Source organism: Hemiscyllium ocellatum, chromosome 36 (genome assembly GCF_020745735.1).
Source record: "Hemiscyllium ocellatum isolate sHemOce1 chromosome 36, sHemOce1.pat.X.cur, whole genome shotgun sequence".
Lineage (NCBI taxonomy): Eukaryota > Metazoa > Chordata > Chondrichthyes > Orectolobiformes > Hemiscylliidae > Hemiscyllium > Hemiscyllium ocellatum.
The window spans coordinates 34,852,559-34,877,037 of record NC_083436.1 but is presented as its reverse complement, the minus strand read 5'-3'; the positions used below and the strand labels follow the sequence as shown (position 1 = coordinate 34,877,037).

Here is a 24,479-nt window from a genome sequence, read left to right as displayed (position 1 = left end):
AACTTGTCAAACCTAAAAAAGGGGGTCATGAGAGACACTTTTTCTTGTTATGTATCAAATGACAGAACAAAGAAGGACAGCCAGAGGCAATGGTAACTGTAGGGGCAGATATCTCTTAAAACTGACACTAGTGACTTGTGTGAGAAATGAAAGACAGGGATTATTCTCGTGGGAATGTCAATGGGTGAGCACAGGACCTTTTGATGACCTATGGCCAATTTCCTGTGGTTTACCTTTACACCGTCAATGTTGGCTTCCCTAACAGAGTAACGAGCACAATCCTGACTCACTGGAAATATGCCCAGCACTGATATGGTTTAGAGAGCGAAAGAGAGACAGTGATGAAGGCTGTTGCCGACATGATGCATATTTTGCAGGAGTCTTCAGGAATTAAAGTCAGCCGTACGTCAATCAGAAGAGACATTAAAGAAGACCGAGTGTTTTGTTTTATTCATTCACGGGACAGGGCATCGCTGGCTAGTCCAGTGTTTGTTGTCCGCCCCTAATTGCCCAGAGAACAGTTCAGAGTCAAACCACCTTGCTGTGGGTCTGGAGTCACATGTAGGCCAGACCAGGTAAGGATGGCAGTTTCCTTCCCTCAAGAACATTAGTGAACCAGATGGGGTTTTCTGACACTGGATAATGGATTCATGGTCATCATAACACTCTTAAATCCAGACTTTTAAAAAAAAATTGAATTAAAATTCTATCATCTGCTGTGGCAGGATTTGAACCCAGGTCCCCTAGAATATTACCTGGGTCTGTAGGTAAACAGTCCATCGATAATACAACTAGGCTGACACCTCCCCCCCTGCTTATTTTGTATTATTTTGTTTGAACACCTTCGGTTCCCATTTTTGAAGTACTGGTGGTGTGAATAAAAGCTGTTTGACTGGGCGAGGCAGTTGTGGAGCAAGGGGGGCAGGGTTGGTGGTTATGGACTGAAACCTCCAGGAACACAACTGACCGAATGGGGCAAACATGGGAGAAGAGAGAAAAAAAAATTAAAAATGAATTACACTAGAATATGGAGCCACTCCCAATAAACTGTGACCACGCAATGGTGGTGTAGTCGTAACATCACTGAACTATAATCTAATGGATCCAACTAATATACTGGGGTCATTGTTTCCAAATCTTCATTGGTCACTGGTGGAGTCTGAATTCAACTGGAATAAAAAAGTGAGTCTCAGTAATGGTGGCAATGACAGCTATCATCAATTATTGGATTAGATTAGATCCCCAACAGTGCGAAAACAGGTCCTTCGGTCCAACAAGTCCACACCGACCCTCCGAAGAGTAACCCGCCCAGACCCATTACCCTCTGACTAATGCACCTAACACTAGGGGCAATTTAGCATGGCTAATTCACCTGGACTGCACGAGGAAATACATGCAGACACAGGGAGAACGTGCAAACTCCACACAGACAGTCGCCCAAGGCTGGGATCGAACCTGGAACCCTGGCACTATGAGGCAGCAGTGTGAACCATTGAGTCACTATGCTGCCCCAGTCAGTTGTGGGCTTGTACTGGAATGGTAATGCGTCTGACTCCAGATCATAAGGTTGCGTGTACAAATCACGTCAGGCTCATGGCGTTTGACAAAAGGTCAGCCCCGGGGTCTTACAGTGTAACAGAGGACAGGTTATTGGGAAGGAAAACTGACATCTTTACATGGTCTGGTGTACTTGCGATTCCAGACCTCAGCAGTGTGGTTAACACTTAACTGCTCTCTGAAATGGCCTAGCAAGCCATTCAATTTAGGGGCAATTAGGGATGGTCAACCAACACTTGCCAGCACTGCTAAGTGTTCTTATCTTTGCACTCATGCAGGAAGATGAACAGCTGCAGATCAGAAAGGGAGAGTGAAATGGATGTATCAATGGAAAACACGCCCTGCCCAGCTCACTTAGCATTTAATAGCCAGCACTGTGTGGCCACAAATCTAATAAATATCCAACTCCATGTCACAAAACACAGGAGATGTTGCGTTTGATTATCACTCTATTGGCTACTCACCCTCCTGCCGAGAATTTGATTGATAGCTGCACTCTCTTTCAATGTGCACTCTGCCACCACATTTGCTCTCATCTCCTTCATGTACAACATAAAGGCATTGAGCGGCTTCTTGATGTGAGGTTTTTTGGCCTCTTGTTCCTTCCTTGTTTCGTGGTGAGGTTTTCTGTAGACAAAAACGAGAAGGTACATCTAACCAATTTCAATCATTCCCATGGTTCAAGCAATAATTAAAACACAGAATAACACTCTCTCTGTAATCTGACACCTCCTCCCCCACCCCTCCTCATCAAGAAAGGAGAGTCAGAATTTAGACATCTTCCTAATATAATATGCAGCATTGGAACAAAGGAGGCCATTCAGCCCCTCAAGCTTCTTCCAACATCCAATTAGATGCTAACTCAACTCCATGTACCTGCCTAAAAAACAGCTGCTAAACCGAGTGTTAAAATTTTGAACAACCAGTACTTTTCCCAAGAAATAGAATTATCAGCAATTCTTCAACTTGACAACCTACACGTCCATGTGCTCAATCTCGTTGTGAATGGGTTCTTGCTTGATTTGGTGGTTCACAATGGCTGGGTGTGGAATACCAGTGGTAGGAGGATTCGGGTTCCCATGGACCATTGGATGAGAGAACCTGGGGTGTGGAGATAGAGGAGAAGAAATTAAATTGGAAAAAAGCACCAAACTCACTAAAATCACATTACACTGTTGTCATGTGGCATATTGAGCTTCATTGAATGCACACCAGACAGAGGAAAGCAGCAATAACAAAGGCTGGATGGAGTAACAACCATAGTGTACACATTGCAACAGTCTTACAGACCAGAGGGCTGTTCTCCCATTAGAGAGAGATGACTGCTGGTGGTTTAACCTGAGGGTCACCATCTCAGGCAAGGGCAGAGGTAGAGAAAGGCAGCCCTTCATGGTAACCTCAGCTGCTCTTGGCAATTAAACTTATCCTGCAAATCATCATTGTATTTCAAACCAGCCACTGAGTTAACCAGCCACCTGGCTGTGTACAGAACACCCTCGGTTATCCAAACATCAATTATCCAAATTTCAGATTATCCGAACAAGATCTCAAGGTCCCGTAAAAACGTTATCCGAACAATCAGTTATCCAAACAAAATACACCCCGCCCGTCTCATTCGGATAATCGAGGTTATTCTGCATAAATATGGACCAGTGTTTCAAAAGTACTTTCAAACAATATTGGACAGAATACTGAATCCAAACAATGAATTATTAATGCTGTTTTTAATGATATAGCTGCCTTTAATTGGAAAATAGTCAAAAAAAGAAATTATTTTGCAATGCTGAAACAGAGTCAATCATTTGGTTAAAAGTTTGGGACGTAGCGTGTGTCTTAGCTGATTTGCAACATACAACTCTGCAGAAAGCCAATGCTTCTTGACAATAATCCGAGCTGCTCCCTGCACAGCCGATGAGAGAGAGGTGCTGGCCGAGGCAATTACAATCAGAACGGTGCTCCTTAACCGTGCCACTGTGCCTGGTACCAACCGGGTCGCAGCTGCTAAGTGTCGGGTTAGTTCCAACGCCAGACCAGGACCAGGGAAGAGCTGGGTCTGGAAAGATCTTTGGGATCAAGGAGAGCGTGCTTTCCAGATATCAATGCTTTGAAACCTGTAGCTGAAGGTGCATTATTAATGCGGGAGCCTCATCAAAGGAGGAACTACTGCAGTCCGGAATACTGTAACAAACCCAGAAGGAGCTGTGTGCTCTGGACTAGGGAGCTGGATCATGTGAACCGACTGAATGTGGCTGAAGCTCAAGTTTCATTTGGGTACAAAGATCCTTAAAACAGCCGTGCTTTATTGGGAAGACCAGCTGGGTTAATTAGCCAGTGGGATCATACTTGAAAGGGAAACAATTATCATTGTGTACTAAAATATACTTAATGGGCATTGCCCCTTGCCAAACATTAATAAGGGGAAAATTCCAGAAAAGAGTAACAGACCCTATACTTAACTCTTTGCTGTCTGACATGCACTTGGGCTGATTGCTTTAAAATGTTCCTGCACCTACACTCTGGTACAAAACACCTTTGCCTCTATCAAAGGATGGTCACCAGGTTTCAGGAACGTTTACACTTTTGCTGACGGTCAAATTAGATGAAAGCTCAGCAGCTATGATCCATGGGAGGGGCCCAGGATCCCAGGTCGCAAACATTAACATTACAGTCGAGAATTACCCTTTGCGTAATATTTCATTTTTAAAACTACAGAGGGACCGTCTTGAAAATAAAGCTCTAGTTATCTAAATGTAACTTTAGTCGCATGGGGGAAGTTAAAGAAAGACTGAGGGGAAGGAAGTGGTGATTTCTGCTCCTTTTAGAACATAGAACATTCCAGCGCAGTACAGGTCCTTCGGTCCTCGATGTTGCGCTGCCCTGTCATACTAATCTGAAGCCCATCCCACCCACACTATTCCATGTACGTCCAATGATGACATAAATGCACTTAAACTTGGCGAATCTACTACCATTGCAGGCAAAGCATTCCATACCCTTACTACTCTCTGAGTAAAGAAACTACCTCTGCTATCTGTCTTATACCTATCTCCCCTCACTTTAAAGTTGTGTTCCCTCATGTTTGCAGTCCCCATACTTGGAAAAAGGCTCACCCTGTCCACCCTATCTAACCCTCTGATTATCTTATATGTCTCTATTAAGTCACCTCTCAACCTTCTTCTCTCCAACGAGAACAGCCTCAAGGCCCTCAGCCTTTCCTCGTAAGACATTCCTTCCATACCAGGCAACATCCCAGTAAATCTCCTCTGCACCCTTTCCAAAGCTTCCACATCCTTCTTATAATGCAGTGACCAGAACTGTACACAATACTCCAAGTGTGGCCGTACCAGAGTTTTGTACAGCTGCAGCATAACCTCCCAGTTCCAGAACTCAATCCCTCTATTAATAAGGGCCAAAACACTGTATGCCTTCTTAACAACCCTGTCAATCTGGGTGGCAACTTTCAGGGACCTGTGTACATGGACATCGAGATCTCTCTGCTCATCTGCACTCCCAAGACTCAACAATTTAAAGAGCGTTTGAATTTAAACAGACACATGTCCAAAGCTTATTGTCTTGCTCCCATCAGGACAAATGCAAGAATGTTAAATGTATTACAAGCTGTAATACATTGCTGCCAATTTCAATTCTGAGAGGTCTATCCTTGGAAGGCACAGTATCTAAAACATCAGAATAACAGATTAAGGCCAGCCCTTCCATAGTGCAAATATGCATTGGCGATAGGAGCATATACTTCATTAACAGGACACTGCCATCAATGCAAAGAGACATTCTGCCTACCACATAACTGAGCGACATTCTGTGACTGATCAAACAGCATATCCTTCTGGCTGGTTGTAACGGAACATTAATGCCTGCACTTGCAAAACCCAAAACAAATCTACTATAAAATGTTGAGTGTCTAATTGCTGAACAATTCTGAGCGTGCTAATAGCTACACTAAGAATCAACCCAAAATAGTCAATTGAGTACACTCATTGCTCATCTCCCCTCCCTTCACACAGAGGGACCTATAAGTGTTAAAGTCTTGCATTTTTTTTGAATTCCAGCAAGATCCGGGAGCCAATAATTCCCTACTGTTTATAGACATGCTTACAAATGTATAAATTAGGAGCAGGAGTAGACCATTCATCCACTTGGGATTGCTCCAACATTTAATATGATCACGGCTGATCTGACTGCAGCCTCATCCCCACATTCCCCTCTGTCTCGGATAACTTCCCTCATTAGTCAACAACCTATCTACCTCAGCCGTAAAACATATATACTCTATAGCTCTACAATAATGCCTTGGGGTACTCAAGTGGCTTGTCAATTAATCCGCACGCTGTCTCGTACAGCATGAATTGTAGTGAGCAGTTGAAAGTTGGTTTTCTTGCAATTGTCCTGATGAGTGCAAGACAGAAAGCTTCAGCAAGTTTCGAGTTCTGTGCTGCCAAGTGACAATTTAAAGGGTATGATGTTTGTTTCCTCTCAGAACTGTCAAACTGTGCAGAAAGGTGTGATTACCACAGGCTAAAAAAAAACAGTCACAGCTACAAGGACTGAGTGCCAATTGTGGAAATAAGCAAGCGCCAGAAACACAGTGAAAGTGCGCTTCTCGCAGTGAAAAGCCAGGTGACACTTTCCACATAAGAAGCCCAGGAACTGTCGGATGCACACGTGCAGCGGTTATTTGGGAATCACAACCCCCCATCCCAGAGCTGAGTGAATGCGCGGTTTGTCCCATATTGGTGAGGTTCACAATACCATGAGGAGCTCCAGCACTTCTGAACACCAGCTCCAATGATCCTTTTGTATCTTATTACTGCAGCAGAAGCTTGGATATGTTATATCTGGAATAGATATTTCCCATAAATTGCTCCTCATCTAGTCACATGTCCAACAGGATCCCGGTTCTCAGTCAAGGTGGGGGCTGTGGTGAAGGGGTTGAGGGAGGGTGGGTTGCTGGCGGGGAGGGTGAGGGGAGCTCTGAAGGAAGTGGGGAGCTGGTCACCCATAGGGCTGGGGAATGAAATTCAAACCCCCTCCTGAAGGCCTTTAGCACAGTGGCAGTGCAGAAAAGCAGATTGACTAGAAAGTGCAGCGTATCAGATACAAGGGAAAGTCACACTCTCTGACCCAAAGGGTAGGAAAACAAGAATATGAAGGATCCTCATGTAGGCACAACACACTGGGTTGAGAGTTAGCAGGGCTGCCATCATATTATCTATCTGCGCCGATGGAGCATTGAATTGATTATTTGGTCCCCACAGATTCTTCCCTTTTCTCTACATCTGACTGGGAAATGGATCAGTTCAATTTGAATACATTCATTTAAACAGTTCAACTTGCCTGCAATTTTATGCCACCTGCTAATTTCCTGTCTGTCAGAATACACAAATGTTTATATAACTCTTATTTTTGAGCAAAACTTTGAAGGTTGCATTTAGATATTGAGTCCAAATCCTCTACACTGGCTATGTTCATATTTGCTGCAATTTAAAACGTGAGAGATGAGCAACAGTAAAAGCTGTTTTGATCAATTAAAAGCTAAACAACATTGGTGTTTTGCTGTTCTCTGGTTAAAATGGATTAAACTGCAATAATTGTGCTCTCTATCAGATAAAACATTCTAATTAATTTTTTAAGTTAGATGCTCACAGCAATTGAAGTGTCTAAACAGTTGAATGTGAGATATTCCGTGTTTCCAATCCAGTTTCTGAAATGTATTTTTTTTCTAATTGCCTGGTTTATTTTTAAATTCTAATTTGCTAGGGTTTTTTTTCCAGTTTCTGAAATGTACTTGTTTCACACAATGTTATCATAGAATCATCATCGGAGAATCCCTACAGTGTGGAAACAGGCCCTTCGGCCCAACAAATCCACACCGACCCTCTGAAGAATAACCCATCCAGACCCATTCCCCCTACCCTACCTTTATCCCTGACTTATGCAGCTTACCTACACATCCCTGAGCACTATGGACAACTTAGCATGGCCAATTCACCTAACCTGCACATCTTTGGACTGTGAAAGGAAACCACAGGCTGAATTAGTTCGAATTATGATGGCAATTAAGTGGCCAATTGCAACATGATGCACCCAAAGTGGGTACCATACCATGCCACGTGCATCGACACACAGGTCTCTATCAATGTCACTCCAACAATCCACTTCCATTCCTGACGGCAGAGTTAAGATCCGCACGTTGTCTTGGGCTTCAGACTATCTCCACATGTCATCCTTTTCTTGTAGTGCATGGAGAAGCAGCATGACACTGTCAAAACCTATGAAACTCTTGTTAGTCAGTCACTGTCTAGGCATGTCATTTTATCATGGGAAACTACTGAGTACTAACCATCCAAATGGCAAATTGCAGGGTGCAGAGGAAATTCACCAGGTAGTTGCCTGGCCTGGGGTTTTAGTTGTGAAGAGAGATTGCACAGACTGGGATTGTTTTCCATAGGGAAGGGGAGATTGAAGGGGGCATGACTGCACTGTGTAAAATTATAAGGGGCCGCTCCCATTTGGTGAGGGTATCAATGACCAGGGGGCATAGGTTTAAATTTAGGGGCAGGAGGTTTAGAGGAGATGTGAGGAAAATCTTCTTCTCCCAGAGTGTGGCAGAACCCACTGCCTGTAAGAGTGATAGAGACAGAAACCCTCATACCATTTAAGTAGGATTTAGATGTACACTTGCATTGCCAAGGCAACACAAGGCTACAGGGACGAGGAGAAAGCGAGAGCTGCAGATGCTGGAGAGTCAGAGTCGAAAATTGTGGCACTGGGAAAACGCAAGAGGTCAGGCAGCATCCGAGGAAGAGGAGAGTTGACGCTTCAGCCATTAACCCTTCATCAGGAATGGGAGGCGGTGGGCTGTGAGATAAATAGGAGGGTGGGGAGGGGGCTTGGAGGGGAAGGTAGCTGGGAAGGCGATAGGTAGGTGCAGGTTGTTTGGGACCAGGGGTGTGGGAGGGGTGTGGTGGTGGTAGTGCTGACACATGGCTACAGGCCCAGTGGTGGTATATGAGATTAGAAGTTAGGCAGTTGCTTTTGAATGGTTCTGTCCCGATGGGCTGAAGGGTGTTTTTCTGTGCTGTGAACCTCTATGACTCTGATCTTTTAAGCATTGTAAAGATCATGTACAGTCATGGCTCAATTTATTGGTAGCCTAGCTAAACCATATTCAATTATTTTCCTCAACCCTTCCGTTACCTTTATTTCGTCTGTTTTGTAGTCTGCAAAAATAAATGATTTACACCTCAAAGAAACAGGGTAATAATGATTTTTTTTTGTTTAACCTGTTAACTAACACACAAACACACACACTGATTTCAATCCACAAGACTATATTTGACTGAAAAACGTACACCAAAAGAGTCTGGCTTATGGTGCTTGCTTTAATATTGGAATCTTTCATTGAACAATGAAAATCTGACATCGAACAGTCACATTGTTGAATAAGCTAGAGCTTTATATGGTTTAAGCGGTGTTTTCATATTTTATATTTAGATGAAGACTAAGTCTGATCGTACAAAAGGGCCTCATTAGAGACACAGAGAGAGAGAGAGAGACGGCTGATGCTGCGTTTAACCTGAGGGTTACCACGCATCAGGCAAGGGCAAGAGGTTGAGAAGTAGGGGGCCTTCATGTTGAAAATGTGTTGCTGGTTAAAGCACAGCAGGTTAGGCAGCATCCAAGGAACAGAAAATTTGACGTTTCGGGCCGGAGCCTTTCATCAGGATTCCTGATGAAGGGCTCTGGCCCGAAACGTCAAATTTTCTGTTCCTTGGATGCTGCCTAACCTGCTGTGCTTTAACCAGCAACACATTTTCAGCTCTGATCTCCAGCATCTGCAGACCTCACTTTTTACTCGAAGGCCTTCATGTTGAATTTAGTTTAGTTTCACATCTAACAGGCCAGTGAAAGGCCACAGATGATGCCAATTCTGAAAATGTGAACAGATATTTTTGGCTCTACCTACATGGAACTTCAGGCAGGATGCAACCACAGTGTGGGATGGCACGGTCTCAGTGGTTAGCACTGCTGCCTCACAGCGCAGGGACCCGGGTTCAATTCCAGCCTCGGGTGACTGCGTGTGTAGAGTTCGCACATTCTCCCCGTGTCTGTGTGGCTTTCCTCTGCATGCTCCGGCTTCTGCCCACAGTCCAAGGATGTGCAGGTGGATTGTCCATAGTATCCAGGGATGTGTAGAGGGGGTGGGTTAGCCATGGGAGATGCAGGGTTACAGGAATAGGTTGGGGGGTGGTGGGGCTGAGTGGGGTGCTCTTCAGAGGGGCAGTGTAGACTTGATGGGATGAATGGCCTGCTTCCACACTGTAGGGACTCTATGGTTTTAAACTGAGCAAAAAACGGATGCTCAGGAGTCATTTCCAAAGCATGATTAAGGGGCCAGGTCACAAAGTGAAGTCACAGGTCCTATCAGATGAAGATGGAGGGCCAAACACAAGACCAACTCGTATTGTTGAGCCCTGATATGCCTGTTGCAATCTTGACATTCCTGGCTACAACAATGCCTCTTGCAGCACTACCCAGGATGCATTTTGACACCAATTTGCTTCGTGCTCGTGTGAAACTGCAGAGTCGATAACCCACTGCAATCTTTTCCCCAAATTTAGCAATTAAAGTCTCACGACACTTCTGAGGCAAGTTTCAATTTCAAAGTCTTGACAGAGCTTAAAAAGAAAGACAAGGGTCTTGCAGCCGACTTGCTAAAGTTCAAAGGGAAACAAAGGCTTACCAGTTGAGAGGGGGCGTGAGCTGTCCAACAGCACCTGGAGACAGGGGATAGAAGGAGGGGATATCAGGACCTGCGGGGTGTCTCTGCATGCCTGAGAGGAGGGGAGCAAGGGTCCAGGTGAGAACAAAACACAAGCATATCAGATTACCACAAGTCACTTCAATATAATTATACAAAATGTAAAGGATGTGCATCAGACAGGAAATAATTAGAAATTACCTTTTCAGCTTTTCTTTTAAAAACGCCAAATCTTATTATTTACTCAAGATTAACTAAATTGCTTGCATTTCAACTTTGTTAGGATAGAATCAGTCATAAATAATCACAGAAATTAAATCTGGCAATATTTTTCTGATTTGAGGGTCGGATGATAAACGTTTTGATAAAAAAAATTAATAATGAAATTGCCTCTTTGACATTTCATCTTTAACCACAGCACGCTCATTTGCTATTCCCCATTTGACAATAATCTCTCTTGTACACCTGAATGAGGGAACAAGAATTAATATCTTATAATTTTTTGGATTAATTATTCCTCTCTTGTCTGAATGTGATCGCTGTCTGCTGTCAAACTGTCCGTTTTCAGTATTTCAGCTCAAAGAGCCTCTGAACACAAGCTCAAGACTGAAATATCTTGACTAAAATGGGATAGCACATGAAATGTAGTTCAGGATGTGGTTATCTTTTAAATTAAATCATTTCTAGAAATCTTTAGTCTCATTTAGTATCAATCCATATGGATATCGGTTTGGCTTTAACTGTCTCATTCAAATTATTTAAAGTAAGGATCTGCAAATTTATTAAAATACAAAAGATAAGATTAAAAGGATATTCTCAACAACAGCTTTCCTTAAACGTAGCAAAACATTTAAATGTGCTTCCTTGATAAAAGTTGGGTCTGTGTTGAAGAAAGGCTAAGAGTTTAATTGTGTTAAAATGGTTGGTAAGCTTGACAAAGCGGGTTTATAAACGTATAACTGAGACATTTGTGAATGGATCTCTGCTCCTCCACTTGATCACACCCAAAACTAGGACCCCTAACAAGTTTCCCTAAAACAGAAAGTGGTCCAAACTGAATGTCCGTCGAACTGCGGCCTTGGGGTCAGCAGCACAGTCCACAATCTGCCCCTCGGACAGTCAGCACTAAACTTTCAAGGTGTTGGTTCATCTTGATTTAAAAGGCTAATCACTCTGAAGCTGTCTTCTGATTGGATCTTACATGGCAGTGTTCCCTGTTGGAGATATATACATCTGAGAGAAATCACAGAATCCCTACAATGTGGAAGCAGGCCTTTCAGCCCATACTGACCCTCCGAAGAGCAGCCCACTAAGATCTATCCCAACACTGTAACTCTGTATTTCCCATGGCTAACTCTTGTATCCCTAGATGGAATGGGAAATTTCCCTTGGCCATTCCACCTAACCTGCACATCTTTGGACTGTGGGAGGAAACTGGTGCTGTGCAGAGGATACCCATGCAGACAGAGAGAATGTGCATACTTCCCACAGTCACCTGAGGGTGGAATTGAACCCAGGTCCCTGGCGCTGTGAGGTAGCCGTGCTAACCACTGAGCCACTGGGCTGCCTTCCAGTAATCAATTCTGGGGAACAGGGTCGACAAAGACCTGATGAAGGAGCAGCGCTCCGAAAGTTAGTGCTTTCATATAAATCCATTGGACTATAACCTGCTGTTGTGTGATTTTTTTTAGCTTTGTCCACCCCTGTCCAACACCGTTACCCCCAAATCTGGGGAACAGGAGCTTTCAACAGCCCATTTCAAGCTTTTCTGACAACACACCTTTTAAAATGAAATATGTAAGTCAGTAAAATTAACAACAGCAGGGGAAAGATCGACTGACCCTTGAAGCGAGTGTAGCTCAGATTTACCAGAATGCTACCTGACTCCATGAGTTAAGTTATAAAGAGACAATGTACATATTAGGCTTTTGTTTCCTGGAATTTTGATGGCTAAGGGGTGGTTTGATAGAAGTTTTTTTCAGATGTGAAGCCAGAACAGAGGGGGTAAGATAAGGTAAAATTATTTCTGCTAGATGGGGAATCTGGGATTAGAGGAGTAATCAAAGACACTGGACCAATACCTTTCAAGAGTAAAGCTACACAACAATTATACACAATGTGACCGGGAGACGTTTGAAACTTCTTCCATTGGCTATAACTGATGGTGGATCAATCGTCCATGTTAAATCTGAAGTTGATTAAGGATGGAAAGGGATATATGACCAAGGTGGGGAGGTGGAGTTGGGTCATAGCTCCCCCATGATTTGACTGAATGGGGGTAGAGGCTTAAGGGGCTGAGCCAGTCCTTCCTGTGTCCCAGAAAAACAGCAGAAGATTGTTCTCATCTGTACAAACCAAAGCTGGACCAAATTTTTATCAGATTCAACCATCCTCTGTTCTCTCCTTGATCGATGTGATTTGTTAATCTCTACTGTGAAGTATGGCAGCTTATTTGAAAATAAACAAGTGCATCAATCTGGATTTAAAGTTCCAGCAAAGTTGCTCAGTGGAAGGTGAAATACTCTGTAATTTTCTTTGCCGGTATGTCCTGCTCTGCCATGGTGGCTCAGTGGTTAGCACTGCTACTTCATAGTACCAGGGGCCTGGGTTCGATTCCAGCCCTGGGTGACTGTCTGTGTGGAGTTTGCACATTCTCCCCGTGTCTGTGTAGGTTTCCACCAGGTGCACTGGTTTCTTCCCACGATCCAAAAGATGTGCAGATTAGGTGAATTGCTCATGCTAAATTGCCCATGTATAGGCTAGGTGCATTAGTCAGGGGAAATGTAGAGTAATAGGGGAATGAGTGTTGGTGGGATACTCTTTGGAGAGTTGGTGTGGACTTGTCGGGCCAAATGGCCTGTTTCCACACTGCAGGGATTCTATTCCCTTAGGATTTGAAATTAAAATTTTCCGTTTCTCTGGCTTCAAAAAGAAAGGAGCCAATGACAGTGGTATCTTGACAGTTTGATTTAATCTTGTGTTGACTATCGTGGTGCATCCTTCCCCACCCAAACACCCCGGACCTGAACTAAAATAAACAATTTCAATTTCTCAAGTGCATAAGAACCATATTGTTTCCAGCGTTCTGTGCTCAGGATTCCTAGACTGACAGAAAATAATACACTGTAGCTACAAAATATTCCAGGGCCTGTTCTCAGCTCTCTCCCTCTTTCTCTCTCTCTCAAGACACAGGGTTTTCCAGCATCTGCAACTTTACAGGATCAGCGTGTTAATTAAGAATAATTTTCAGCCCCTTAATGCTCACACTTGATATGATTCATTTGCCTCACGATTGTCACTCCAACTCAAACTAAGCTCTTCATCACGCTGATTCCTTAGGGCTTCAAGGTCAAATAGTTCTGCATGTGTCGCATTTAACAACCAAAGCTATGCCAGGAGAACTCTCTCAACTGACAACCTGCGAATATGAAGCCCTACAGCTTTCCAAAGTGCCTGGCAGGATTAAACCAGAGTTTTAACCCCAAATAGCCCTTTGCATTCTACAGTATACCTGAAAATATACCCTGACGATGTCTCTGCAAACTCAGTAAAATGCATTGGGGCTTTCTTCCACATTAAGATCCCCCTCCCCCTTAAAGCAGATAGACACTCCCCATCGGGCAATTGCTAACACAGCATTATTGCACTGCCTTTTAATAACTGGAATGTTACAGCACGTAAATACAATTAGACTTGTGAACCTCTCACACTGCATTGAGTAAAATGACCTGGGCAGCTTTCCAACCTCGAGGCAAGTAACCCCACATTGGACAGCCTGCAAATACCCACAAACGGTCAATCTACACAGAGCGGAGGCCAGTCGCTACAGAAAGTGAACAGTGCAGCTCCAGAACTAAAGCAAAACATTGCTGACGCCACGCTACAGAACCATCAGCCTCTCTCCAATTCAAAGGCTGAATTCTTTGTATAGCATCACTGCTGAGTGAGAGAACACTTCCCTCATTTCAGTCCAGTCATTTCTTGAGACCACAGATTAGGCTGACATTCCAGTACAGCATTGACAGAGTGCTGTACTGTTGGAAGTGCTGCCTTTGAGATCAGATACTAAACCAAGAGTGTTGTGACCAGTGCTGGTCGCTCTGTTGTAGGAAGGATATTATTAAGCTGGAGAGGGCTCATAAGGGTTTTACCTGGATGTTGCTGGGAATGGAGGGCTTGAGATCTGCTGGATAGGCTGGGACATTTTCTCACTGGAGCCTCAGAGGTTGAGGGGTGACCTTATAGGAGTTTACAAAATCATGAGGGGTATGAGGTGAACTGCAGGTCTTTTTCCTAGGGTGGGGCATTTCAGACTAGGAAGCATATCTTTAAGGTGAGAGGAGAAAGACATGAGGGACAATCTTTTTTACACAGAGTGTGGTTCATGTCTGGACTGAACTTGCAGAGCAAGTGGTGGATGCGAGTCCAGTTACAACATTTGGAAGACATTTAGACAAGTCCGCAAATAAGAAATGCAGGGATACAGGCCAAGCACAGGCAGGTGGGACTAGTTTAGTTTCGGATGATGGTTGGACCCAAGGCTCTGTTTCTGTGCTGTATGGCACGATGACGCTGTCACTCTCTCTAGTGGATGTGAAAGATTTAATGGCACTATCTTGAAGCAGGGTAGGGGCGTTTTTCTAATCAATACTTAATCCTCCAGCAACATCACTAACATGTCTGCCCATTGTCACACACTCACATTTCAGGGCTTGATGATTTTGTGAGATTGGTCACAGGTATCTTGCTGAATCTCTGTTACCCCCAATTTTGTTAAATCTGTTGGGACACCGTTTTATCTTTATTCTTTCACAGACGTGGGTACCACAGGCAAGGCCAACATCTACTGACAATCCCTAATTGCCACTTGAATTGACTGGCTTGCCGAAGTCATTTCAGAGGGCAATAAAGAGCCAACCACATTGCTGTGGGTTTGGGGTCACATGTAGGTCAGGCCAGGTAAGGATGGCAGTCTCCTTCCCTGAAGGAGATCAGAGAACCAGGCAGGGTTTTACAGCAATCAGGTCACTATTTCCAAGACTAGCTTTCAATTCCAAGTTTATTTTTGTTGATCATTAGAATTTAAATTCTACTGCCTGTCATGGTGTGAATCAAACCCAAGCCCCCAGCTGGGTCTTTTGCTTAGGAGTCTTGAGACATTATTGCTCTGCCACTCTCTCACTGAAGCGACAGTTTATGGGCTTTTATGCTTCTTCAAATCCTTCTTACACACTCTGCTCGCTCTCTGCTTTGTCCTCAGGTATAGAGACAGCTCCAAATATCGGAACATCAGAAAATGGCTCCTTTCTGACCTTTGACCAGACAGAAAGCTAATTTTTTTGCATCAGCCAAGGACCAGTCTTTATCAATTCTCCAGCGTTTGAGAAGAGAGAAAGCGATGGCTGGAAAAGAGAAGGAATGAGAGAAGCTGTGTACAGCGGGTTACAGAAAGAAGGAGTGGTTAGGAGAGCTCTTCCTTGACAGCCCCCTGTGTCCCAACTTCCTTCAGAAAGAGAGGGAAGATGGGATCATTACCCTTCAGGTCAGTCACCATGGATGACAGCTGAGCCATCAGTAACTCAGTCTCCTGAAAGTTTATATCACTCTCTACTTCCACTGCCTCCTTCAGTACCCAAGTCCACAAGCTAGATAGAATATCTTCACTTCCCATCACTCTTCTGTTTAAGGCACTCCCTCAGACAGTTCCATGGATGCCAGTTTTCTGCCAACACCACAAGCCATCTCCAATCTCCCCAGGCCTGCCCAGCTGCTGGACCAGGTGAAGCAGCTTGTGTCAACCTGATACTGTGTTCCTCAAGGACGGACTCCCGGGATTCCCTGGACACCAATCAAGGCAGGAATCGGGCTGGGATTCCTTCTTCAACAACTAACTGGGACTATCAATACCCACATCAGGGGGTGTACAGTCACCCAGTGAGTTTCCCTGAACTATGTCACTTTAAACAGCCACACACACTTTCACACAGACACACATGGAGAGACATACACACACACACACACACACAAAGATACAGACACAGGCACACAGAGAAACACTTACTCTCACTCACACACACACGGACACACACACACACATTTCACTCACACAGACACAAACACACTCATAGTTACTGATGCACAGACATGTACATACATAGAAATTCAGGCACAGTTACAAACAACCCCAAGTCACACGTGCACACACAATTACACATATTCATTCTCACACCATCTTTCATGTACATGTACACACACCATAAATATACAGCCTCACACAATGAAGCACATGCACACACATACATGCACAGGGTCACACATAATGCATTCTCTCACACGCTCCTTCATGTACTCTTGCACACATGCACGCACAAAACACACATACAATCTCTCAAACCTAATAGCAAGAAGGCAATCCTGCTTTCAGTTTAGCTTCTGCATTAACATTCCTTCCTTCCTGTCTGATGGAGACACACAGTCTTGATGTTTGCTGAGCTACACAGTACACCAACAAGTATTGGTGCCATTCACCATGTCTGAATGCAGTGGAAATGGAGTGATGGGCTCAGGAAATAACTATGAAAAAGTGAGGACTGCAGATGCTGGAGTATCAGAGTTTAAAAATGTGGTGCTGGAAAAACAGAGCAGGCCAGGCAGCATCCGAGGAGCAGCAGAATCGACGTTTCGGGCATAAGCCCCTCTTCAGGAATGAGGCTGGTGTGCCAAGCGGGCTGAGATATAAGGTAGGGGGGAGGGAATTTGGGGGGGGGGGTGCGCGCTGGGAATACAACAGGTGGAAGGAGGTGAGGGTGAGGGTGAGGGTGATAGGCCGGAGAGGGGGTGGGGCGGAGAGGTCGGGAAGAAGATTGCAGGTCAAGAGGGCAGTGTTGAGTCCACAGGTTGGGACTGAGTTAAGGTGGGGGAGGGGAAATGAGGAAGCTGGAGAAATCTACATTCATCCCGTGTGGTTGGAGGGTTCCTAGGCGGAAGATGAGGCGCTCTTCCTCCAGGCGTCATGTGGCCAGGGTCTGACGATGGAGGAGGCCAAGGACCTGCATATCATTGGCGGAGTGGGAGGGGGAGCTAAAGTGTTCAGCCACGGGGTGGTTGGGTTGGTTAGTGCAGGTGACCCAGAGTTGTTCCTGAAACATTCCGCAAGTAGGTGGCCTGTCTTCCCAATGTAGAGGAGACCAAATCGGGTGCAGCAGATGCACTAAATGGTGTGTGTGGAGGTGCAGGTGTATTTGCGACGGATAGAGAAGGATCCATTGGGGCCTTGGAGGGAGGTGAGGGAGGAGGTGTGGGTGCAAGTTTTGCACTTCCTGCGGTTGCAGTGGAAGGTGCCAGGAGTGGAGGTTGGGTTGGTGGGTGGTGTGGACCTGACGAGGGAGTCGCGGAGGGAGTGGTCTCTCCTGAATACTGATAGGGGTGGAGAGGGAAATATATCTCTGGTGGTGGGGTCTGTTTGGAGGTGGCGGAAATGACGGAGGATGATACGATGATAGGTTAGTGGGGTGGAAGGTGAGGACCAGTGGGGTTCTGTCCTGATGGCGATTGGAGGGGCAAGGTTCAAGGGTGGAGGTGTGGGAAGTGGAGGAGATGCAGTGGAGAGTGTCGTTGACCACGTCGGAGGGGAAATTGCGGTCTTTGAAGAAGGAGGCCATTTGAGTTGTTCGGTAGTGGAACTGGTCCTCCTGGGAGCAGATATGGCGGAGGCAGAGGAATTGGGAATATGGGATGGCGTTTTTACAGGGGGCAGGGTGGGAGGAGGTGTAATCTAGGTAGCTGTGGGAGTTGGTCAGTTTATAGTAAATGTCTGTGTTGAGTTGGTCGCCGGAGATAGAAATGGAGAGGTCTAGGAAGGGGAGGGAGGTGACTGCGACAGTCCAGGTAAAGTTGAGGTCGGGGTAGAAGGTGTTAGTAAATTGGATGAACTGTTCAACCTCCTCATGGGAGCACAAGGTAGCCCCAATACAATCATCGATGTAGCGGAGGAAAAGGTGGGGGGTAGTGACAGTGTAGCTGCGGAAGATGGACTGTTCCACATGTCCTACGAAGAGACAGGCATAGCTGGGGTCCATGCGGGTGCCCATGGCAACTCCATTGGTTTGGAGGAAGTGGGAGGATTGGAAAGAGAAGTTGTTCAGAGTGAGGACCAGTTCAGTCAGTCGAAGGAGGGTGTCAGTGGAAGGGTACTGGTTGGGTCAGTGGGAGAGGAAGAAATGGAGGGCTTGGAGGCCTTTGTGCTGGGGAATGGTAGTGTACAGGGACTGGATGTCCATCGTGAAGATAAAGCGTTGGGGTCCAGGGAAGCGAAAATCATGAAGGAGTTGGAGGGCGTGGTGGTGTCCCGAACGTAGGTGGGGAGTTCTTCGACTAAGGGAGATAGGACAGTATCGAGGTATGCAGAGATGAGTTCGGTGGGGCAGGAGCAGGCTGAGACAATGAGTCGGCTGGGGCAGTCGGGTTTGTGGATTTTGGGCAGGAGGTAGAAACGGGCGGTGCGGGGTTGTGGGACTATGAGGTTGGCGGCAGTGGATGGGAGATCTCCTGAGGTGATGAGGTTATGGATGGTCTGGGATATGATAGTTTGGTGGTGTGAAGTGGGGTCATGGTCAAGGGGGCAGTAAGAGGAGATGTCCGCAAGTTGGCGTCTAGCTTTAGCGGTGTAAAGATCGGTGCGCCAAACTACCACTGCGCCTCCCTTGTCTGCTGGTTTGACGGTGAGGTTGGGGTTGGAATTGTGGGAGTGGAGGGCTGCGTGTTGTGAGGGTGAGAGGTTGGAGTTGGTGAGAGGGGTGGACAGGTCGAGTCGGTTAATGTTACGGCGGCAGTTGGATATGAAGAGATCGAGGGCGGGTCAGATGCCAGCACGGGGCGTCAGGTGGATGGGGTGTGTTGGAAGCGGGAGAAGGGGTCGTCAGAGGGTGGGTAGGAGTCCTTGTTGAAGAAGTAGGTGAGAAGGCGGTGGGAGAAATGCTTGATATCTAGCCGCGTGTCGAACTCATTGATCCGGGAGGGTAGGGGGAGGTCTGGAGAGATAGTGAAAATACAGCAGGGCTGGGAGTGAGGACCTGGGATAGTGAAAATACAGCAGGACTGGGAGTGAGGACCTGGGATGGTGAAAATACAGCAGGGCTGCCGCCTTCGCCTCCGCGTCTACTTTTTCAGGCACTAGCCTCATTCCTGAAGAAGGGCTTATGCCCGAAACGTCGATTCTCCTGCTCCTTGGATGCTGCCTGGCTTGCTGTGTTTTTCCAGCACTATATTTTTCAACTCAGAAAATAACTATGTTCAGATACAAAGGATTCAGCCAATTGGTTTCTGGAGCTGCAGCTATAATGGATTGCGATGACTGTTTTGCTTCCTACCTGGTGGACATAGTGTTTCTGTGTGTGAAAGTGTGGACCTAACAGTAGTGAGAGAGCAGCCTGTTTTATGCCTCTCCTTTGAAGATCAGTCCAAGATTACTCGACAAAGTCAAAATCCACCCAATTGTTTTTTAACAAAGGCAGCAAACACTGCATGAGGTATACACGGCTGATGAGGCATCAGCAATGATGGGCTGAATGGTCTCCTCCCATTGCAGATACTCTTTGAAAAAAATAACCAATTGCAAATATTTTTGCAGTGGCTGAATTTTCCAGTAAAAGCCATCCGTTTCTTTGTAGCACGGTCATGGAGTTGGTTATGACCAACCAGCGATGTAACTCGCTCACATGCATCCACAATAAATGCTGAGGTTTGAGTAGATGCTGTGCCGTGATTTAATCGCAGAAAAACAGTCCAGTGAGGTTTATCACAGAGCTGAAAAACGATAAGCGAAGACACGTGACTCACGTTTCAAATTTGCCAGGCTCGGGTTCAATAAGTGTGAGTGTGCGTGCGCGTGTGAAAGACTTCTCACCTCTTTTGGAGTTGATGTCTGTGGGGATTTGTGTGGGGTGTGATCCAGGGGCGAAGTGCTCATCGCTGTAGGTGATGAGGGGCGTGAGCGGGTGAACTGCATGGCACGGCTGCACCACCGGCACCTTGTTGGACTGGAAGAGACAACAAAGAAAATCCTTTGAGAAACTTTTCACCGTCAGAGCTGAACCGCACGCAATACAAGTTCAGGGCCACGGCCAGTAAACTGTGACACCGCATGAGGAATCAGGAACAATGAAATGTAACAGCAACCACATAACCACTGCCAACGGTCGTCAAATCTCATCCGGCTCACTTTCAGAAATTTGCGATACAGTATCTCATTTTAGACAATAGACAATAGGTGCAGCTGTAGGCCATTCAGCCCTTCGAGCCTGCACTGCCATTCAATATGATCACGGCTGATCATCCTCTATCAGTATCCTGTTCCTGCCTTATCTCCATAACACTTTCCTAGCTACCATCAGTTCTGAGGAAGAGTCACTGGGCCTGAAACGCAACTCTGATTTCTCTCCTCAGATGCTGCCTGTCCTGCTGAGCTTTTCCAGCATTTTCTGTTGTTGTTGCCATCCTTGTCTGATCTGGCCTATGTGTGACTCCAGACCCTCAGCAATGGGGTTGATTCTTAACTGCCCTCTGGACAATTGGGGATGAGCAATAATATTGGCCCAGTCAGTGACCTCACATCCTGTGAACAAATTAAAGAAAAAACAAAAGGGGGACGACAGGGAGGGTCTTCTGCATGTGAACAATCCCACTGTCGCCAGGAAAAAGAGAAACAAAGCTATTGCCCACAGCCAAATTTATACCCAAAACTTTAAAAATCACTCAGTTCCCTTCATTGTTTTGCTTCAGTGACTATGATCAAATTTACCATTCCCCCTTGGTATGCTGTGGGAAAATATACCCAGCAGCAACTCAATGTCACCACACCGTGCAGGCATGCGCACACACACACACACACACACACACACACACATACATGTACACACATACATGAAAGACATACACACACACACATAATATGCACAAATACAACACACATACAAAACATACACATACACACAACACAGTCATGTACACATGCACACACAGGCACATACACACACACACCCACACAGAGACACACACACAAACATTGACACACACAAACACTGACACACACAAACACTGAAACACACAAACACTGAAACACACACAGTCACACACACAAACACTGACAGACACACACACACGCACACACACTGACACACACACACACAAACACTGACAGACACACAGAGACACACGCGCACACACAAACACTGACAGACACACACACACACATACACACACACACAAACACTGAGACACACATACACACATGCTCACACACACACACACACACAAACACTGACAGACGCACATACACACACACACAGAGTTTGGACCCTCTTTTCTGAGAGAAACCCAGATGAAAGTCTCTCCAATGCACTCAGCCTCATGGTCAGGAGGTATCTCACCATCTGCGTCAGTTCTGGTGAAGGGCATTTTGAGTTCCAGGTTTTATGGAGAAACTTGGGATTGTTCCTCTTCAAGTCAGGGAGGTTAAATGGAGATTTGTTTAGTGCAGAAACGGGCTTGGATAAGGTAAACCTAGGGAAGCCTGTTTCCAGCAGCACATAAAGGACTACGGTGCATCGATCTAAAGTTTTAGGCAAGAGGCACGGAGAGGATTTGAGAAAGAGCCTTATATTTGTACATGACCATAACATGTAGGTGCAGAGCAGATGCAGCCCATCAGGTCTGCTCCACCAGTCAATGAAATTGTGGCTAATCCTCAAATTCACTTTCCTGCCTTGTCCCCAAAACCTTCCTGATTAAATACCTATACTATAGAATTCCAGCAGTGTGGAGACAGGCCATTCAGTCCAAAAAGTCCACACTAACTCTCCAAAGAGCATCCCACCCCAACTCAGCCCACAACCCTATCATCTCACATTTCATATGGCTGATCCACGCTCCCTACATATCCCTGGACATGGTTGGCAATTTAGCATGGCCAATCCACCTAACCTGCACATCTTTGGATTGTGGGTGGAAATCAGAGCACCCAGAGACACGCGGAAAACGTGCAAACTCCAAACAGGCAGTCGCCTGAGACCCCAATCAAACCTGGTCCGTGGCGCTGTGGGGCAGCAGCGCTAACCACTGAGCCACTGTGCCACCCATCAATGATTGCAACTCCTCTGGAACTCAGTGTCCATGAGGCTACAGGAAGTGGAGACTCTCAATGATTATAACAAGAAATTGAATGGGCACTGGAAGGGAATATTGAAGATCACCTGGGACAGGTGGGGTCCTCCACCAAGGCATAGACCTGATGGGCCAAATGGACACTTTCTGTGCCATAAATGACTGCATGGCTCCTACAATGATACAGCTTTGAGATCCACAAGCATGGGGCTTGGCATCACGATGTGCAAAACAAACTCTCGTCATGGTGACACACTCTCTCGGTGCCAGGCTTACCACCTTCTTCACAAGGTGACCCACACTACAGCTGACTGGAATGGGAAGTCAATTATCGGGCAGGTGTGGTCCTGGAAGAATGTTGCGGAGGTAGAAAACCTTTGTTAATGTACTAAGAGGCAGCGACAACAATTGAATTGATACATAGACCTCTCATCTTCACTTTCTAAAGTCAACATTACACCCCTGACCTTCCGGTTCTAACCTTGTCCCAACTCAGAAGTCCTGCCAAAGTTGAAGAAATGGGAGGAGAGAAACTGCAGCAGTAACCCCCTCGAACACTCAAAGCACTAAGTGACTCTGATCTAATCTAGCCTCAATCCCACATCTGGGGAAAACGGTGCACTGAATCCTCATAACACTGCAATCAAATGCCACAAATATATTTTATCAGTACAACAAAGGTCAGATCTGTAAATTCTTTTGCTTACTCATTACCCTTTTCCTTAAATGAAACATTTAAACACTTTTACTCCTTTGGTTTTCCCAGGCTAACTGTACATGGGGGAAATATTTAGCTGCAGGAAGGGTATTTTGTTTTAATCCTGTCTGCTTCAAGCCATGTCTGGGCTGGCACCGTTTTACCACAGATGGAGACGGGACAATTTTTGATAAGCTGTGAGAAAAGGTCAAAGTGGGAAAGTGGTCCTGCACTGTGCCAGGAGCAGCCTTTGGCCTGTCAGGAACCTTATGCTGTGCACCTGCCTGTGATTTTAAAACAACAAAAAAGAACTGCTGGAGAGAGATCAGCAGGTCTGGCAGAGAGGGAAACATGACAAGTTCAGGAGACGAGTCATTGAGGCATAAAGATGTACAGGCACGGAAACAGAACTTTCGGTCCAACCCATCCATGCCGACCAGATAATCCAACCTAATCTATTCTCATTTGCCAGCACATGGCCCATATCCCTCCAAACCCTTCCTATTCATATATCCAACCAAATGCCTCTTTAATGTTGCAATTGTATCAGCCTCCACCACATCCTCTGGCAGCTCATTCCATACACATACCACCCTCTGTGTGAAAAAGTTGCCCCTTAGGTCTCTTTTATATCTTTCCCCTCTCACCCTAAACCTATGCCCTCTAGTTCTGGACTCCCCGCCCCCAGGGAAAAGACTTTGTCTATTTGTCCTATCCAGGCCCTTCATGATTTTATAAACTTTTATAAGGTCACCCCTCAGCCTTCAACGCTCCAGGGAAAACAGCCCCAGCCTGTTCAGCCTCTCCCTGTAGCTCAAATCCTCCAACCCTGGCAACATTCTTGTAAATCTTTTCTGAACCCTTTCAAGTTTCATAAAAATAGGAAGGAGACCAGTAAAAACATTCGCTCTGTTCCTCTCTCCATGAGATACTACTAGATCTACTGAGTTTCTCTGTCGTGTGGGTAAAGTCACCAGCGTGCTACCAGACCGGGGGCCTGCTCTCCCGTTTGAGAGAGATGGCTTAAACTGACAGGCCCTGCTCCTCAAGCAAAGGTGGAGAAGCAGAGTTCTCCATGGTAACCTCAGGCAGTGCAGGAATTGAACCCACATTGCCAGGGTTAGTAACTGCATTGCAAACCAGTCATCCAGCCAAGCTAACTAATAGGAATAGACATAACAGCCAAGATGTAGATACGTATCTCATCATGCAACAGTCACTAGATTAGTGAGAGGTTATGAAGAGCATTCCAAATTAGTGCCAAATTCCCGCCTTTTCCGTACAGAC

At 45.7% G+C, this 24,479-nt stretch overlaps 1 protein-coding gene across 6 annotated transcripts in view; it reads right to left on the bottom strand.

Moving 5' to 3' along the window:
* Positions 1 to 24,479, bottom strand: part of lef1 (lymphoid enhancer-binding factor 1) — a 161,562-nt gene that overhangs the window by 58,837 nt on the left and 78,246 nt on the right. For all 6 annotated transcript variants that reach the window (XM_060851401.1, XM_060851402.1, XM_060851397.1 and 3 more), the window contains exons 4-7: positions 20,241 to 20,373; positions 10,319 to 10,409; positions 2,536 to 2,658; positions 2,022 to 2,184 (exon numbers count right to left, since the gene is read on the bottom strand). In XM_060851401.1, the coding sequence (XP_060707384.1) occupies positions 2,022 to 2,184; positions 2,536 to 2,658; positions 10,319 to 10,409; positions 20,241 to 20,373 (510 nt within the window). The remainder of the gene's footprint in view (positions 1 to 2,021; positions 2,185 to 2,535; positions 2,659 to 10,318; positions 10,410 to 20,240; positions 20,374 to 24,479) is intronic.